We start from the raw sequence: 18,894 nt of genomic DNA on the forward strand, positions 1-18,894 counted from the left end.
TGGGGAAGCTCAACGTGGCACCCCATGGTGTTCTCTGTCCCCCTCTGCTCTGACACAGAAATTTGGTTTCCCTCCATGCCATGCCCTCCGGCTGCTGCGCTTTACCAGCTGCGGGCGAGCACTGAACTGTAACTCCATGTAAAAAACACCTTTGGGTACTTCTGCCAGCCGTGTTGGTCCCCAGAGCCCGGGTGGCTCTGCCTGGGGCCTCCCCAGACCTTCACCTTCTGCAGGTTTGGTGGGTTTTTTGGGTTTTTTGCCAGTTTGGAGCATCCGGCGGCTGCTGAGAACCAGACTGAGCCTCACCTTGTACGCGAGGGGATGTGAAGCGAGGAAGAGGAGAAATATAGGTTTCCAGAGAACAGCTGGTCCCAGGAGGGGAAGAGAGCTGATGGTACAGGTGCCTTCTCCTGGTAGAGCAGGCAGGTCGTGCCATGCACGGTGCTGTACGTCGGGGCCGTGCTGCTGAGTCCCTGTTGCCGGCAATCCTTGGTCTTGCTGGAAAAGCCCAGCCTGGCTGTGACACCCCTGCAAGGCAAAAGCGACGGAGGATGCCCATGTGCTCCTCAGGCACTGGAGGGATTCTCTTCAAGGCCTTGGGTTGGAGATGGGAGCTGCAACGAGCGAGGCAGGGATGCTGGAGGTGCCTGGGAAAGACCTGTGGGGCAAAACCAGGACCAGGGCACAAATTAAAGAGGTTGTGCAGCAGCAGTGGCCAAATTACCCCAAACTACTCTTTGGCACCCTCAAACAGGCACAGACCTGGTCCAGAGGGGCTCGGTCTCCCCTTGAAGTCCCCTGTGCTTGTCATAGCCAGTGGCATGGGACGTAGGGAGGACTGATGGTCTCACAGGGAGGGTACTGTGTCCCCGTGTCTCTTCCCCTGGGCCACCCTGGCTCCCCAGCCCCCTGCACGTGGGCAGAGCAGAGCCGCTGCCGGGCAGCTGTGCCCTTCCCCAACGTATTCCTATTCATCAGGGCTTGGGTTTCACCGCTGTCCTTTCCCCCGCTGCAGGAGGACAGGGACAGTGGGTCGCACCACCTCCTCCCTCCAGCCCCCTGCCTGCGTGGGTACCACGATGCTCAACTTGAATTACGCCAGCTTTGGGACGAGCTGTTCCAGCCAGAGCACAAACACAGCAGTGAGGCCATGCCATGGCCTTTGGGGATGTCAGCAGGTCCCGGAGGTGGCTCCCTCCTCCAACCGCACATTGATGCAGAAACCTTCTTTGCCCATTGCTGCCTTCTCCCCATCATGCTGAACTGCTCCCGCATGGCTGGTGGGGCAGGTTTGGCCCCCCAGAGCCTGGCATGGGGCAGCTCAGGGGGTCTGCACCTCCTCCAAGCCCACCTCTCTCCTTAGTTGAACCTGCAGCAGCATCTGCTGGAGCTCCTAGCATTGGGGCTCATTGCCCCGAGGCACCAAGGGCTCCAGGGAACTGGTTCATGAGCAGAGCAGAAGCTCTGGGGTCTGGGCTGGGTTGGAGGTGCCAGAGGGAGGCAGCCTAGGGGGTGTCTTCTACAGGATGGGACCACCAGATCCTGCTGAGGATAGTAGGTCCACCCAAGGCCATGCAAAAGGGTTCCCCATATCTGCCCTGGAGCAAAGGGATAGGGGGCATTTACACCTCCCAAGGGCAGGGCAAACATTGCTGATTGACGAGAAGCTCAACATGAGCCGGCAATGCATGATAGCAGCCCAGCAGGCCAACCCCATCCTGGGCTGCATCAGCAGTGTGGCAGCAGGGCGAGGGAGAGGATTCTGCCCCTCTGCTCCGCTCCTGTGAGACCCCACCTGGAGTACTGCCTCCAGCTCTGGAGCCCCCCACATAGGAAAGACATGGACCTGGAGGCCACAGAGGTGCTGGGAGGGCTGGAGCCCCTCTGCTGGGAGGACAGGCTGGGAGAGTTGTAGTTGTTCAACCTGGAGAAGAGAAGGGTCTGGGGAGTCCTTGCAGCCTTCCAGTCCCTAAAGGGGCTCCAGGAGAGCTGTGGAAGGACTTTTTACAAGGACATGTAGTGACAGGATGGGGGGGAATGGCTTCAAACTGGAAGAGGGGAGATTGAGATGAGATATCAGGAAGAAATTCTCTTCTGTGGGGGTGGTGATCCCCTGGGGCAGGTTGCCCCGAGAAGCTGTGGCTGCCCCATCCCTGGAGGTGTTCAAGGCCAGGTTGGACGGGGCTTGGAGCAACCTGGGCTGGTGGGGGGTGTCCCTGCCCAGGGCAGGGGGTGGGACTAGATGGTCTTTAAAGTCCCTTCCAACCCAAACCATTCTATGATGATTTGTCCCTCTAACACACACCAACGCATTTGGTATCATAATAATAGACCATTTACAGTTGTTTATTTTAAGAAATGTACAAAGAAAAATGCCTTCAACTCACACAAATCCTGCTCTTTGGCATTTTTTTCCATCACCGACGACATGTACGTACAAGCAGCATTGATTGTGAACCACAATCCGGGCTGGAAACTGCCGTGCCATGGATGCTTCCCACGCCAATGGGCTCCTGTTCCAGGGAGCATCACCCAACGCAACATGGAAATGAAAGCACAACGCTACGGGACGCAGCAGAGCGACCCCGGCTCTGCCGCCTGGCTGACAGCACGTGGACGCAAGCAAGCTCAGCACCGCTCCTGGCCAGCCTGAACATGGGGCATCCGTAACGGCTCAGCGCCAAAATCAGCCCAAGAAAAAAATAATAATTATAATAATAATAATAATAAAAAAAAGACAGACCTTTTGGCTTCAAGAAGCAGCCCTTGTTTTAACTGGAAGAGGTTTTGGTTCGTGTTTGTTTTGATCTCAAGAGGGTTTCTTTCCCCCTTTTGAAGGCAGAAGGCAGTCCAGAGATGAACTCGGGGCCTTTTGCCCATTTTTCTTGAATTACTTTTGCCCACCTGTGTCAAGAGCAGTAAAACCCTTCCACCCGCCCTGGGAAAACCCTCCTCTGCCGGAAGGGTTCCTGGTGAGGACCTGCCTGACCCCACCAGGCTCTGCAGAGACTCCGGCACGTGCCGCTGGGTCATCTCCAGAGGCCCAGCCAAGGGAAGGATGCTCTGCCCAAGTATTTTTGGGATTTGCACCCCAGTGGGAGCATTCGTTGCATGAAGGTCCCCAGTGCTGAGTGGCCGATGGGATTTAAGGGACCCCATTGAAGCAGCTCTTTGCAATGACCGTTCAAAGACCTGCTCCAATCCCTGGGGATGCGTCTCGTTAATTAACGCCAACTAAGAGCGCTCCAGCAGGATATTTCCACTTGCTGGGGGGCTTGAAGAAACCCTGGAGGGTTTTGCTACAGAGACTGGGGATTCTCAGAGGAGGTCCTCCAAACCCTACCTTTGTCCGTTGCTTTCCTGCCAGAAAATCTGGATGAAACGGGAAAACAGAGAAGAGACATGAATATAACTACCGTTTACATTCGTACCGTAGAGACCTGAATGATTTATGATTTCAATGCATATTCAGAGACCTTTAAAACCTGATATTTAACCCTGAGAACATATCTGCAGATGCTTTGTTTTGGCTATGCAAACAAATCTTTAAGACATAATTGCACTTTCTCTGTATATAACAAAAAATAATCCTTAAAGCTTATTCAAATATTCAAAAGAAAGGTGCTACTTTAAGACATCGGAGATTTTTGTTCAGAAAACCTTGCCTTTTCTGTAATTATTCTTAATATTATTTCACTTGGCTCATCTTTCACTGGCTACTTGGCTGCACTCTGGAAGAATAATATACAAGAAAATCTCTTAATTGTGAAATAACATTAATAAATAATTACTTTAAGTAAAAGGACAGCCATACTCATTTGTTAATGTCTGAAAAACATCATTACCATGATGAGATCATTTCAAAACTAAAATGTGTCTCTTTCACCAACAATAGATTTCACATTTAATTCTCATAATAAAAATATTAAACTCTTTGCCAGTGCAGTGAGCTGTAAAAACCAGGATCGGTAAGAGATCCTGTGTCATAAGTTAAGGTGTCTACTCGAAATATCAGAAATTAGCTCAATATCTAAGATCTATTGATCTGTATATGGAAGAGCTCTTGAAAAGGAGACACAAATGAAGTCTTTTCAGGCTGGGCGAGAGATGGAAGTCTCTGTTATACCAGCGACTCTTTCACAACGTATTCCTTATCCCATGCTTTTGCTTCGCCAGGAGCATCTTGAGTCTCTGAGCTGGGAACGGGTGCAAGACCAAAGGCAGGGGCTGTCTCCACATCTGTCCCACTGTTCCCATACATCTCGTGCATTTTGGTGGCGATCAGACCTTCCTTCTCGGGTGCATCATCTTTCAGAGCATCCTCGTCTTTACTGTGCCTGTACATGTAGGACGCCTGCTTCACTGAGCGCCTCAGGAGGTACCTCCGGAAAGCCCTCTGGATTTTTGTAGCACAGACTTCCTCGTGTTTCCTTTTCAGAGTGGTGGTGATGGGTTCATAGGACACCTTTGAGGGGTTTGCGGCCATGAATTTCTCCTCCATGGTGGCCTTCAAGGCATCCATCTCTCCCGAGTCTCCCAGCACTTCCTTAGTCAGGGCAAAGAGGATATCCAGACAGTGGATTTTGTCCCCAGCAACCATTGGTAGATCCATGGTGATTAGCTTGATCTTGTTTGGCTTGGGAATTTTGAGCGGCTCCTGTAAGGTGTCTACGAAGTCCGATAAGGTGCTGTAGGCAATGAACTGGGTGGCATCTGGGTCAAACTTCTCCCAAGTTTCATAAAACATTTCAAAATCATCTTCGCAGAGCGGGTCGCTGCTCTCCTCTCTGGCCACATTGAAGTTCTCTAGGTTGATGCGAATGTACATGTTCACCACGATGAGAAAGGAAATGATGATGTAGCTGCAGAAGAAGAAGATGCCGATGGAGGGATTGCCACAGTCCCCTTTTACCGAACTGCCAGGGTTTTCCAGGTCGGGGTCACAGTCGGGGGGGCCACTGTTCAGGATGGGGCTGAGGAGGCCATCCCATCCAGCTGACGTGGTGATCTGGAAGAGGCAGATGATGCTGTTCCCAAAAGTTTCAAAGTTGAAGATGTCATCGATCCCTGCCTCTTTCTTTACATAGGCAAAGTTGGACATCCCAAAGATGGAGTAGATGAACATGACGAGGAAAAGCAGGAGGCCGATGTTGAACAGGGCAGGCAGGGACATCATCAGAGCAAAGAGGAGAGTCCGGATGCCTTTTGCCCCTCGGATCAGCCGGAGGACACGGCCAATCCTTGCCAGCCTGATGACCCTGAAGAGAGTGGGTGATACAAAGTACTTCTCTATGATGTCTGAGAGGACGATACCTGTGAAGGGATGAAGAAGAGGTGAGTTTGCCATGCTCTGCAGCCAACATAGGGAAGTGAGGTGGAGCTACTCCACTCCACCTGCCAGAGCTGGGCAGTTACAGGGCGATGAGGCCACCCCCTGCGGCACACAGCTCTCTGCTCCTCCGGTGGCAAAGGGAAAATATTAAAAAATAAACCCTGAGCACAGACCCAAAGGTTGAATGCTGACTGCTCCATTTCAGAGACAAGGGGAACCCAACACCAAGGAGGAGCGAGACACATCCCCAGCCCCTCATCCAACCTGGTGGCATGGGGTGGCCTCACATCTGTCTCGTCTCAGGGTCCTGTTGGCCCTACTCAAAGGGTGGGTGCAAGGGGGTGGCCAGTGATGGCTTGGTGGCTGTGGATCAGCTAGACCATTTCCATTCTTCATTATCCAGTGGGAGGAACTGGTGGAACCAGCAGGACTCACCTAAGATGGAGAGGATAACCACCACAAAGTCAAAGATGTTCCAGCCGATAGTGAAGTAGTAGTACCGCAAGGCGAACATTTTGAGCACACACTCTCCGGTGAAGATGACGATGAATACCAGGTTTATCTTGTAGAGAACAGATGTTTTCAGTTCACTTTGATCATCTGTTTCAACCATCATGGTCACCATGTTAAGACAAATCAGGATCATGATGGTTATGTCAAACACTTGCTTGGTAACAAAGTCAAACACCATCCCTTGAAACTTGTTCTGCAGTGAGGTCCAGGTGAGTGGTGATGGAGAACCACAGGTGAGGTGGGAACACGGGACAGACACACACAAAACAAAAGACACAACAGAAAGAGAATAAGGAACAGTATTTAAAAGAGCGTAGAAAACCTCAGTGTTGTGGCCGATAAATAGATCTCATGGTCCCAAGAGCTATTGGAGAAGGATACCCAGCACCTTGCAGGATGAAGCCCATCTGGTAAGGCCACGGCCAGGAGGCGTGGGCACGGGGCTCAGTTGCTTTCTAATTATATCCAGAGCTAATGCATCAGGGCAAAAATAAACACACGGAAAAGGCCTCACTCGAGCAGTGCTATCAAAACCAAACCCAAGTCACAACTGCGTATGTGTTGGCTGGACCAGTGTCCCTTCCAGGAGTGTTGAAAGCTGAGCTTTCCCCGAGTCTAACTGCCTTCGAGAGAGGAGCTGGGAGCTGAGCTCGGAGAAAACCCTAATCCCTGCAAAAGTCCTTCCCTCCTTGACCCAGCCAGCAGACCCAGGGCTGAAGAGCAGACCCAAAGGAGGTTGCCTGGTGTGAACCTCTTCTGAAGACCCAGCTTTTAGCAAGGTCCCGTCTGAAGAGTAGCAATGGGGAGCCAGGATTTGTCTCCTTGCCCTGGCAAGTGGTCTGCCCTAGACCCTTCTCATTGGCTTTGGGACAGCTGGTGGCTTGAAGAGCTCCCTCCCTGCTGCACTTCAGGGTGCTTAACCCAACATACCGATGGCCTGGGGATGGGCTTCTGGGGTTTCTTGGAGCCGAGCTTCTTCATGGCATTATAGTATTTCTTCTGCTCTTCCGTCATGAAGATGTCTTTGCCTCCAAAGTATAAAGGGAATCACCTCCGTTAGTCTTGGGAACTCGCCTCTTCCTACCAAGCATCTCTGACCACGCTCCTTCCCACCAGCCATCTCCAGCCAAGCTCCTACCAGGCATTACTCGCTGCACTGCCTCGGTGAAACCTGTTTCCTCCCTGCTCACCCTGTTCTACACTGCTTCCCCCAGTTCACAGCCCCCATGGGTGCTCACCCCAGCGCTGCGGTTTCCTCCTGCAGAGGTGAGACGCTGCCTCCCAGACTGCAACAGCGAATGAGGCACCCCATGCCCTGCCAGGGCTCACCCCCTACTCGCTGCATGGATCCTGCTGGGACTGAGGTGGCATCTCGGTGTGCTTCAGAGCTTGCTGGGTGCAAAATAACGTGCTCCATGTCACCCACCCTCTGCCTGCTCCCCCCTCCGTCAGCCCAGGGGCATTAGTCCTGTGCTGCTCGCTTGAAAGCAGAAGTTGAGTTTTCCTTGATGAGTGGAAAAACGATGAGAAAGGGTCACGGGGTGGGAAAAGAAAACAAAAGTGATGGCACAGGCTCATAGCCACGTCTGCTGTGGCACAGGTGAGAGAAAACAGCCCTCCTCACCTTCTCCCTCCGCATTCATGAATGAAATCCTCTATAAATGCTATGGCAGGGACACAAGTCCCCGGGTGCTGTTTGCTCAGCTCTCCTTGTCCACTCTGCGGGAAGGCACTAATGGATAACAGCAACTCAGGTTGCGGAGGGACCCTGGGGTCCACCCCAGCCCTGGGCACAGTGGCTCTGGTCTCCTCATACCATAACCGTGCTGGTCCCCTCCGTCCTGGACCAGCACCTCAGGAGGCAACAGTGGCTGCAGGACCCAGAAAATACTTATCTTTTTCTTCTGCTGGTTGAAGTTGTCGATGATGACGCCGATGAAGAGGTTCAGGGTGAAGAAGGCGCCGAAGATGATGAAGATGACGAAGTAGATGTACATGTAGAGGTTGATCTCGTACACTGGCTGCTCTTCAATCTGACCAGGAGAGATGGGAAATGTGAGACTACCCTCTCTGGAAAGCACATCCCCAAGTCCCCAGACGAGGGATCGCTCTATTCAGAAACAGCTGTAGGGTCACTGCTTCAAAACCTTTGGCAGATGCTGTGTGGGTTGAGTGGTCCTCACGGGAGCAGCCACGGGAAGGGACATCCATGTGACACCAGCTGGGTGACAAGGATGTGCTGACCCCCAGTCCCACAGCATGGGCTGGGGAAGAGGAAAGGGTGCCCAGGTGCAGCAATACCGATGAGCAAATTTGAGTTTCTTCCCAGTAACCGGCTTTCCGAGGGCTGAAATATAGCCAGGAGGGGACAGGGAAAGGGGTTTAATTTGTGCCACGCCAGCGCACGGGGGTGGCACAGCCCGTCAGCCTTGGAAAACACTCCTTGTCAAGGGGTATCGCTTAATTCTGCTCTACATTCGGCTGGAGACATCCCAAGGTGTCACAACCAGCTTCCCTCATTTCGAGGAAAGCTCTTGGCAGAAGAGAGCATCTTTTTCTCCCAAAACATGTTTGCCCCAGGGGTCGGGGGAGGCGGGAGCCCCAGCCATTTTCGGAGGGAGCTGGAAGCAGCTCCTCCGCCGAGCGCCGGCAGCTGCAGCCGGGGCGAGCAGATTCTGTTTCTGATGCTAAAAAAAGGCAACGAAAGCACTACGTTCAGGGCCGTGGGTGTGCGGGGCCGACCCCCTCCGCGGGGCGCGGGTGAGCTTGCTCGGGTAGAGAGAGGTGGGAACTCCCTTCTGCCGCGGTGGCTCGCGACAGTGCGTGCACACATGGGCTGGCCCGGGGCCACTTTTTGGGATGGATCACAGCAGCAACAGCCTCTGCATGAAACCCTTTGAAACACTATTTCTTTCATTACCTATTTAACCCAAAGCTTAAATGCTGGCTGCTCTGTTTTAATAACCCATTTATTAGGGGGTGTACATAAAATAACCCATTTAGGGGGCCTACAAGAAAGCTGGGGAAGGACTTTTCACAAGGGCATGGAGTGATAGGATGAGGGGGAACGGCTTCAAACTGGGAGAGGGGAGATTTAGATGAGATATCAGGAAGAAATTGTTGCCTGTGGGGGTGGTGAGCCCCTGGGGCAGGTTGCCCCGAGAAGCTGTGGCTGCCCCATCCCTGGAGGTGTTCAAGGCCAGGTTGGACGGGGCTTGGAGCAACCTGGGCTGGGGGGAGGTGGCCCTGCCCAGGGCAGGGGGGGGGACTGGATGATGTCTAAGGTCCCTTCCAACCCAAACCATTCTGTGATTCTATGATTCTTGCCCAAGGCAAGGCAGGGGCTTTCTCCAGGATGGGATAAGCTCTCCCAGCTGGAGCGGCACACGGAAGGCATCATGTCACAGCAGGGTGAAGGATGAGCCCTCTGGGTTGGAGCTGTGGAGGCAGAGCGGGGATTTCAGGCCATGAAGCTAAAGCAGGGAGGAGCGGGCTCAGCCCCAGCTGTAGCCCTGGTGGGGTGGGAGCCCAGTGTGGGGTCAGGGTGCAGCTGGGGTGGTGGCTGTGGTGCAGGTGACAATGACACGGGTGGCACAAGGACACAACTGGCTGCCCTTTTTGGAGGCTGTGCACCTCAGCAGGGGGGATGTTTTGGGGGTTCCTCCACTTTTTTTAGCCCGTATCCTAGCTGAAGCCATGGGTGGGATGGAGGGACCCCCCCTGACACCAATGGGCAGAGCCAGAGGGGACACTGTGGCCAAGGGGTCCATCCCCAGCCCGTGCTGAGCTCCTCCTCAGCCCCAGGACTCTGCTCCCAGCCTGCCAAGGGGAACCGGCCCCATGGGACGCGTGACGCTCGGTGCCAGTTGTGAGACATCCCTGCTTGTCCCCTCACCTCGCGTGAGTCCACGGCGGCGTACATGATGTCCATCCAGCCTTTGAAGGTCGCCTGCGGGGACAGCGGAGAAGAACAGATTGGCTGGGAGGTATTTGGGGCGAGGGAGGAAGGGGAGGGCGATGGGTGCATGTTTGGGGGTTTAGTTTGAGGGTTTAGCTCCGAGCACGCCGGCTCAGCCCGCAGTTACAGCTTCTCTGTGGGAATGGCAGGAGAGGGACCATGAGTTGAATCCACAAGAAAAATGCCCCGATACAGAAATAACAAGATTTGCACGTGCGCGTGTACACACAAGCTCTGTTCTGTGGCTGAGGTTACCACAGACTTCCCAAAACACTGCCTCCAACCAGGCTGGGAAAAGAAGCAATTGTCTCTTTTCTCCCCCAAAAAACCAAAGTGCATTTTCCCAATGGTAAAGCTGTGCCGGAGCTGGCTGCCTCCCTCCCTGTGCCACCTCCATAGCCCTGACGCCTGTGTCCTGATCCTGGTGGGGTGTAGGGGGGGTACACTGCATCTTTACAGGCTTTTGCTGCTGATTTGTTAAACAAAAAGCCTGAACATCTTGTTTCCCGAATCTGATGGAACAATAAATCTGAAGAGGAAGCTGAATTTAAAGCTGGTTGATCGATTTGTGTTATGGACCAGTTCTGCAACCGCCGGTTCCCCTGGATCTGGTGGGAGTAACACCAGCCCACCCAATAACAGAGCCCACACCTATATTTTTATTAAAATTGCGGTCAGCAGTTCCTCTTCTGCTTGGCTGGCTCAGCTGCGGTGGGTTCAGTGGAAGCACGGCTGTGTTCGCCCACTGCCCTGCAGCGGACACACACACTCTTTTTCCAATCGTCATCTTCCCCATGCAAAACTCTTGCAGCCTACAACTACAGCAGACCGAACTTTCCAAATGGGTGGGGGGAAAGTGTTCCTACATCCTGTGCTCTGCAGAGGACTTCTTGCAGCTCCAGGCTTGGTGCTACCTACACTCATCCGCAGTGGTTCCTCGGTGATGCGTACCTTCCCCTCCCATCTTCTACCCTGTCCCTTTCCTCCTTGGCTCTGCAGGTTTGGTTTTTGTGTCAAATCCCAATTTTGGAGCTATGAAGCAATGAAGAGGCCCCATCTGGGCATCAGGGCAGCATCTTGCTTTGTCCCTGATGCTAATTGCACTGCCTGCTACAGGGATGCATGCCTTGGAGGGATGGCGGCTGCTTTCGTTACGTACCACCTGCAGCAAGGAGAGGTATCCCAAGCCCACGTTGTCGAAGTTGACTTTGACATTGACCCATCTGACCTCATTGGTGTAGAGGAGGGCCATGCAGTCACTCTTGTTGTTCACCACACTGATGTCAAAGAGGTCCCCTGTGGTGGTGTTGACACATCGGTAGTACTTCCCTGCAAAGAGGTTCACCCCCATAATGCTGAATATCAGCCAGAAGATGAGGCAGACCAGCAGGACGTTCATGATGGAGGGGATGGCACCAAGCAAGGCGTTCACCACCACCTGCAAGGGGAGAAAAGACCTTGGAAGACCTGGCTAGGGAACCAGGCTAGCAATGGTGATCTTCATGGCCCTGTGCCCCAGCCTCACCCTCCCCAGCAGCACCAGGTGGGCTCAGACTGGACCAAAATTACCTGAGTCCCCTGAAAACCAACTGGGATGGGTCCCTGATGTAGGTGATAGGCAAGAGACCAGGTCTATTCAATGGTGCCATGTTTCATGGCCGTGTCAGAGCCAGCAGCACACGGGGAGGCACCTACCCTCATGCCTTCAAATCTGGACAGGGCACGGAGTGGTCTCAGAGCCCTCAGCGTCCGCAGGGACTTGATGGCTCCCAGCTCGGAGTATCCCAGCCAGTTCGCTGTCAGGCTGATAATGGAAACCTGGAAGGAGCAGCCCAAGGGATTAGCAGCATCTCAGATGGAAGATGGAAGCACAACTGAACCACGTCCCTGCAGCTCCTGCCCTTCCCTCCGTCCTCACCACTCCCTCGGGCTGGTGGGCATCACCTTGTCTTGGGACACAGGGATCGGCATCGAGTCCTCGGGTCCCTGGGGAAGAGCCACTGGAAGGGTGTCCCTGCCTTTTGGGTATGAGGATGGAGGTGACAGGGGACACAGAAATACTGCGCAGGTGGAATGGCCTGCTGTGTCACAGAGCTTTTGGGAGACCCTGTATCCCTTCCCATCTCTACTGGGGTCTGGTAGAACAGCACGGGCTTGTTCTTGGCTTGAGTGTAAAACAGAAAGGGTTTGAAAGGGTTTCTGCAACCTGGGAAAGAAGTGGCCCTTCCTGTGGAGGACCATTATTTTAAGCAACAGTCTAAGCCCTTAGTCCACAGCGACCCCACTGTCCTTTAAAATACGTGTTCATTTCTACCAGTCCGCTACAATCCCCTAAGGCTCCCAAATCCCCTGGCTAACTATAGCTCTAGAGGTGCTCATCAGACAACACTTACATCGACGATGAGGAAATCCAGCCAGCACCACGCGTTGGTGAAGTACACCTTGAAACCATAGGCCACCCACTTGAGCAACATCTCAATGACAAAGATGTAGGAGAAGACCTTGTCGGCATACTCCAGGATGGTGCGTATCACCTTTCGTTGTTCAATGTAGATGTCCTCAAAAGCCTGGAGGAGGCATGGAGCTACGTGACAGTCATTCTTCCATTAGACCCCCTGCACTGCTCAGAGCAGCCACATCCACACCTACGTTGTCCCCACTTCCCTGGGCCTTGGGGCGGCTTGAAAAGTTGAGAGCCAGGTACAGGTGGCATTTACTGATGCACCTGATCAACATGGGGTCTAACTCTTGTTTTAAGTTCTCGTTGGCTACGTAGAGCAGTGTTTGCTCCAAAGCAAAGCTTCACTGCAACAAATGTCCAGTTGCGTCTAATTCCCACCGGTCCGAGCACAAGCCAACAGCCAGGATACCAACCTGCACCTTTGGATGCCCTGGTAGTTTTGCAAATGCTCTTAGGGAGCATTTAGGGTTACTGGTACATCTTCAGGGCATGTAAAACATAAACAGAGGTATGGGCATGGTGACCAGGTGTTGCACAGCTGTTTTAGCACAGCTTTCGATTCCGGCACCAGCTACAACCTCAGACATCCCCAAACCCCTTCAGAGCGTGATGCAGACACAAAGTGTGTCTGAAAACCAGTTCAGTCCCTCTGTCCTCCTTCCCTCTCTCTTTACCCTCCAAACTTGCAGAGGAGTTGGTCTCCCTGTTAGCTCTGTGTATCTACAGGTGTGGTTGAGTTATATCCAGTTATATATGGAGCCATGAGGATGATCCGAGGGCTGGAGCACCTCTCCTATGAGGAGAGGCTGAGAGAGTTGGGGCTGTTCAGCCTGGAGAAGAGGAGGCTCCGGGGAGATCTTATTGCCGCCTTCCAGTCCCTAAAGGGGCTCCAGGAGAGCTGGGGGGGGAGTTTTTACTGGGGCATGGAGTGATAGGACGAGGGGGAATGGCTTTAAACTGCAAGAGGGCAGGTTTAGATTAAACATTAGGAAGAAGTTTTTCACTTTAAGGGTGGTGAGGCACTGGCACAGGTTGCCCAGAGAGGTTGTTGAGGCCCCATCCCTGGAGGTGTTCAAGGCCAGGCTTGACGTGGCCTTGGGCAACCTGGGCTGGTGGGAGGTGTCCCTGTCCATGGCAGGGGGGTTGGAACTGGATGATCTTCAAGGTCCTTTCCAACCTAAACCATTCTATGATTCTATGAAATACTCCGAGAGGACCAACAGGCTGACACACAGCTTTCTAATGAGGTTGATTTAAATGGACTCCCGGGTTCTGGGAGGGTGCACCACTCAGCGGGTGTAAGTGCTGAACAGCAAAATAATAACCATTAATTATTCGAAAAGCACCTCCCGACAGCCAGTTACGGATGCAGTGAAATGAGGAACCGTTCACGTAAAGCTAAACAGATGGTGCAGACAGTTCATGGTTGACACTGAGAGCAGGAGAGGAGGCTGTAGGTAGTTGCATCCTCTTGAGCCTGTGGACCACAGTCCATGATGGATGCTGGGGAAGGTTGTACAGGGGTGATGGTACTGATGCAGGGCTCTTGGAGGGCAAGGGAAGGAAGGTTAGATCCCCTTGCAAGGCTGTACATTGGCCAGACCTGAGCCAAATGGGGTTTTAAATCAAACATCTGCCCACAGCTGTGTTATTTTGCACAGGGAACAACCAGGTGATGCCCAGAGCCTCTGGTGCTGCTGCCTGGGCTCTACCCATGTTCCTGGGCTCCCACCAAGCTGGGGAGCTGCTGCAGAGCAAATGGGACAGGGCAAAAGGTGGGACCTACCAGCGCCCCGCTGCTGAGGAGGATCATGAAGACGATGAAGGTCTCGAACCAGTCGTGCTCCACGATGCGGAAGCAGGTTTTCCGGAGGTTCCACCACACCTTCCCTCTGTCACTGGTGATATCCACGTAGAGGCAGGGAAACCTCTTCACGCAGGCTGGGGATGGGACAAAGAGCTGCGGGTTGCCTCCTGGCCAGGGCATTTCCATCAGCACGACACTATTTGTGCTTTTATTGTCTTTTCAAACCCTCCTAGGTGGAGGTTGGAGCAGGATCCTGCTGGGTTTGAGGGTGTGCATGCAAGAGGGGACCCCCATGGGGACCATCTCACTGGTAGTACAGGAGGATTTGGAGTTTGGGCTGAGCTAAGTGAGCCTGGGGCTCTTTATGCTGCAAGAATTCATTGGCAATGGCCCCTCCTCCATACCCACCTCCCCGTCTCCACGGGGTCCCCCTGCCCTGCTCGGTCCCTCACCTTCGGTGAAGCACTCCTCGGGCTCGTTGCTGTCCTCAGCCTCTTCTGCAATCTCCTCCTCCTCTGGCTGAGGGGGCTTGTAATCCACGGTGCTGCACAGGGATGAAGCGTTGTCGCTGGAGAGGGGATTCTGCAAAGGGAGGGGAGGATTCAGGCTGGGCTGCCCCGTGGAAGGGATGCTCCCAGGCTGAAAGTGCCTCCAGCCATCCTCCAGCTCCTCCTGCCCCACCGTGGGAGCCAGCTGGTGGGACCCCTTTGCTTGAAGGCTGTTCTGAGTCCCTTTCCTGTGAAAACGCAGCCCAGAGTGAAGCTGGTGAATCGTCCAGGGCTGAAAACCTTGGAGGATCATTGGTACGTGAGCTTGCACAAGCTTTGTGTTTCATCCAGGTTCAGAGGAACAAAAGGTTCCCTGACCCCCACCTTCCTCCCAGCACAGCAAGTCCATCTCCCATCAACTTCTACCATCACCTCAGGCTGATTTCTTCTGTCTAAGAAATACTCTGCCAAATGCCCTTTGGTACCACGAGACCTGCAGAAACTTGGGTGGCCACCATGGCACTTCTCTCAATTCCCGCTGGCTTGGCTTGTGCCGAAGGGGGCTTTTAGGCTGAGGTTCACCCAAGTTCACAACCTGCATCCCAAATATCTCTCACCGGCTCCATCCCGCGCCACAGCTCAGCTTGGCCGGCTTCCCAGACACCACTCAGCAAGGCCCGGAGGGGCTGATAACGAGAGAAAACCTTGGCAGGCCCCTGGGATTTTTTTCCTACCCCTCTTTCTTTTTTTTTTGGCTTTCCGAGAAGACCTTCTGCAGTGCTTGAGGAAAGAGCAGATCTCCAGACCTGCCTGTCCTACCTGGGAGGAACTGGGAACCTGAAGATCTTGGGTGGGCATCTCCAATTCAAGATAGTGTTGGCTTGTGCGAGGAGATAATCCTCCCCCACTGTTCCTAGTGCTTTCAGTAGTGAGTAAAGCAGCTCCTCCATCCTCCAACAAGCCAGGAAAGACCCCCTGGGGTAATCTGAGGCACTGTCATTGCCTGCAGCTTCAGGGGCTGGAGCCACCTCAGTAGAAGACCTTGCTTTGGGGAACCCTTGTAGCCTGGCTGCTGCATGCTGGGGACACGCAGGGCATTGCCTTGAGGAGCAGGACACGGCAGCAGCGGTGGCACGAGCTGTCAGCTGGTGGCTCTGCAGGAGCAGTGGGGCCACCCTCCGCTGGGGCTGGGGGGCGGAGGGGGACAAGGAGGGACAGGGGGATTAGGAGGCCTCGGCATCGAGCCAGGCGAGCTGTGACCCCGGGGAAGGACATATGGAAACCATCTGTCTCCAGGACAAACCTTGCAAAGGCACGAGGTGGGGACGAACCACCCCAGCAGTGCTGGAGATCAGGGGAAAGGTGTCCAGAGGAGGTCCTCTTGAGGGGGAGAGAGGGATGGTCCCCAAAACCCATCACTAGGGGTTCCTGAGACCCCACGCGCCTGCGACCAGCAGGTTTGCAGGGCAATTTCCATCACACACCCGGTACGGCACCTCCAGCCTTGCTGGGTGTTTCCACCCAAATCCAAGGCTTTCCCCATCCTGGCCAGCACCGAGCACCGACACTTGGGCGCTGCGCACCCCGACGCACCCTGCGACTGCCCCCATCAGTCACAGCACTCGACGATACTCCTGTGATGTACACAACCCAGAGCATCTCAGGAGACATCACCCTGCCTGGCAGCACGGGGGTCTGAGGTGAAACCCCCCCAAGAAGACCCCCGAGCTGCAGCAACCAACTCTTCGCACAGCTGTGGCACTGCTGTTCCCATCACCTCCTCGCTGCTTCACCACGCGAAACAGAAACCAACTGGAAGAAGCAACAGTGCTCGAGGAGAGCAGCCGCGCTCCTGCCATCACCCCTCCGCTATCATTTCACCCTGAAAAATGTCTTTGCATCAGAAAGGAGCTGCTCTGGAAGGGGGAGAGCGTTTATCAGCATTTTCTGAGCAGCCCACCTGGAGAAACCCTCCCCCGGGTTTGTATCATCAGCAGTGGCCCCTGTGCCCGGTGTGAGGTGGTGTGTTGGGCTCTGGCTCCATCTGGAGCTAATCGACGGCATGTGAGCACACCGAGCTAGCAGCAGTCTTCCCCTACACCCAGCCAAGGCTTCACACAAATTAGCACCTGATTTCTAATTATCATTTCACATGATGACCACCAGCTCATTGCCCACCCCGCCTGTTCAGGGTGTTAATGCACACCCCCTCCCCGCTTTGCACCTTGGTCAACATTCGGCTGAATTGAGCCACCAAAACCAGCAGCGATGATGGGGTGAACTGGTATTTAGTGGTTGAGAGATGCCATTTGCCCCCTGGATGTGCTGAGCGGAGGCAGGGATGGCTCTCAAAATATGAGCTCCATGGAGGGCACTGGAGCAGGTGCCACTAGATGTCAGCTGGACACAGCCCTGTAATGCTGGAGCCATGCTGGGACATGTCCGAGCATCGCGTGCTGAGGTTTTCCTCCATCCGTGGGGAAGCACGTCATGGTGGTGGGGAACTGAGGTCCATGGGGACCCCACAGACCGGGCTGGATGTGTCCCCCTGTCCTGGTTTGAGTGACACAGGGTTGATTTCCCTTCTAGTGCACTTTTAGAAGACTCCAGTGTCTGAATTTGTGAAAATATTTCCTTTCCAGCCAGCTATGGTGTGCGGGTTTCAAGGTCTCAGTGTTTTCGAGCTCGCCGGGTGCGGGGATGAGGAGGAGCGAGACCCGGGCACTCGACCCAAGCTGCCAACAGGGTTAGTTCATACCATCAACGGCACATTCAGTATAAATCAGGCAGTTCGCTGAGGAGTTCTCTCTCCCCCGTGACGGCTGCCATCCTGAGCACTCCTCGCCCCGGTGCCGCAGCCCTGAGCCCGTCCCTTCCTCCCGAAGCCGCAGCGCTCGCAGGGTCTCACATGGGCTGTCACTGCTGGGGGTGCACAGCTTCTACGGACAGAATGGGCTGAGGGTGATCCGGGTGTATTTTATATTGATATCGGGATCAATATTGGTTCTTTAGTGTTATTAATGTTAATTATTTAGTCTTATCCTATTAATTCTATTTATATTTCAACCCTCAGGTTGCCTTCTTTTTCCCCAATTCCCCTTCCTGGGTTGGGAGAGGTCATCGGGTGAGAGAATAATTGTCTAAATGACAATAAATTGTTGTGGGTTTCTCAAACCATAACACCCCCCATGGTGTCCAGGTTGGCATCGGCATCACCTCCGCACGGCGCGACTGCACGCCTGGGTGTACTCTGGATTAGCGCTACTGAGCTGGACTTGTAGTAGGAAAAGTTTGGGGGAAAAAAATGCCAATTCTCAGCCCTCCTGCTGAGAGTGACAACAGCAACTCCCCTCGCCCCTTCCCTCGACCAAGGTGCTCCAGACAAGTCTGTCCCTTGTGAGCACAGCAAGCGGCATGTTTGCGACGGGTCACAGCCAGCCACGGCCGCTCCTGCCATCTCCCCCCTGCAGCCCCCTCTGCTGAAAACACCCCGTTTCCCCAGCTGAAAACAACAAATAAACAAATAATCAGGATTGTCCCCTCTTCTCACGCCGTGCCCCGAGCGAAGCCAGGTCCCCGTCGCCGTGCGGAGCTGCAAGGAGCCCGCAGACGGGGAAGGAGGCGGATGACTCCGGGGTTTTGGGAGTTCTGGTGTCTTTTCCAGCCCTTAATTGGGGTCCCTGGGCAATCACAGCCAGGCACGAGGCAGCGGTTGGGATTGCACCCAAACTGCACGCCTGCCTTCCACCCCAGCACACCGCCCCGAGCAGGAGTAGCTTCCCAAAAGCTCCTCAGCTCCTGAGCAGACACGTTCAAATGATAAACCCCTAGGTTAGAGCTATTACTCCTACAAAACCCCTTTCCATATTGCTGCGGTCGCTCCTCTCCCCTGCAGCATCCCTGCTGCCCTGCCTTTTCCCAGGACCTTGGTGCGACCACGTTACGAGCAGTAATTTCCCACCAGACTATCACCCTCTTGTTTGGGCCCACTCGGGTTTTCCAGAGTTTCTTGTCTCGCGTTGCCCTGGCATCTTCCCAGAACACCAAGGCGATCGGCGCCCCGCGCGCCCTGACAGTCCTCTCCGCGCCTCGACGTAGCAATGCCAACATCAGCTGTCTCGTCGGCTTTGGATCCAAAATGCATTGCTTCGTCTTCACTTGTGCTAAGCTCCTCCATCTGGTTTCATGCCCTCCCCGATGATGCTTTCTGAGGCATTAGCAGTGGATCCAATGTTCGTGCCATCAGCAGATTTCCTGGCATCGAATTCCTCTGGAACATCTTTAACCCCAAACGGAGCGCTTTGACCCTCGTGCCAGCCCTGTGGTGCGGTGGGT

The 18,894-nt window shown here is 54.1% G+C and overlaps 1 protein-coding gene across 1 annotated transcript in view; it reads right to left on the reverse strand.

The window, feature by feature from the left end:
- Positions 1 to 4,120: 4,120 nt before the first annotated feature.
- SCN4A (sodium channel, voltage-gated, type IV, alpha subunit) overlaps positions 4,121 to 18,894 on the reverse strand; it is a 33,488-nt gene continuing 18,714 nt past the window's right edge. Inside the window, exons 16-25 of the mRNA XM_009883816.1 lie at positions 14,524 to 14,653; positions 14,051 to 14,205; positions 12,197 to 12,370; positions 11,499 to 11,621; positions 10,963 to 11,241; positions 9,741 to 9,794; positions 7,741 to 7,878; positions 6,776 to 6,880; positions 5,768 to 6,038; positions 4,121 to 5,313 (exon numbers count right to left, since the gene is read on the reverse strand). Coding sequence (XP_009882118.1) covers positions 4,121 to 5,313; positions 5,768 to 6,038; positions 6,776 to 6,880; positions 7,741 to 7,878; positions 9,741 to 9,794; positions 10,963 to 11,241; positions 11,499 to 11,621; positions 12,197 to 12,370; positions 14,051 to 14,205; positions 14,524 to 14,653 — 2,622 coding nt within the window. The remainder of the gene's footprint in view (positions 5,314 to 5,767; positions 6,039 to 6,775; positions 6,881 to 7,740; positions 7,879 to 9,740; positions 9,795 to 10,962; positions 11,242 to 11,498; positions 11,622 to 12,196; positions 12,371 to 14,050; positions 14,206 to 14,523; positions 14,654 to 18,894) is intronic.

The sequence above is a fragment of the Charadrius vociferus genome, unplaced genomic scaffold (genome assembly GCF_000708025.1).
Source record: "Charadrius vociferus isolate BGI_N301 unplaced genomic scaffold, ASM70802v2 scaffold484, whole genome shotgun sequence".
In the NCBI taxonomy this organism is placed as follows: domain Eukaryota; kingdom Metazoa; phylum Chordata; class Aves; order Charadriiformes; family Charadriidae; genus Charadrius; species Charadrius vociferus.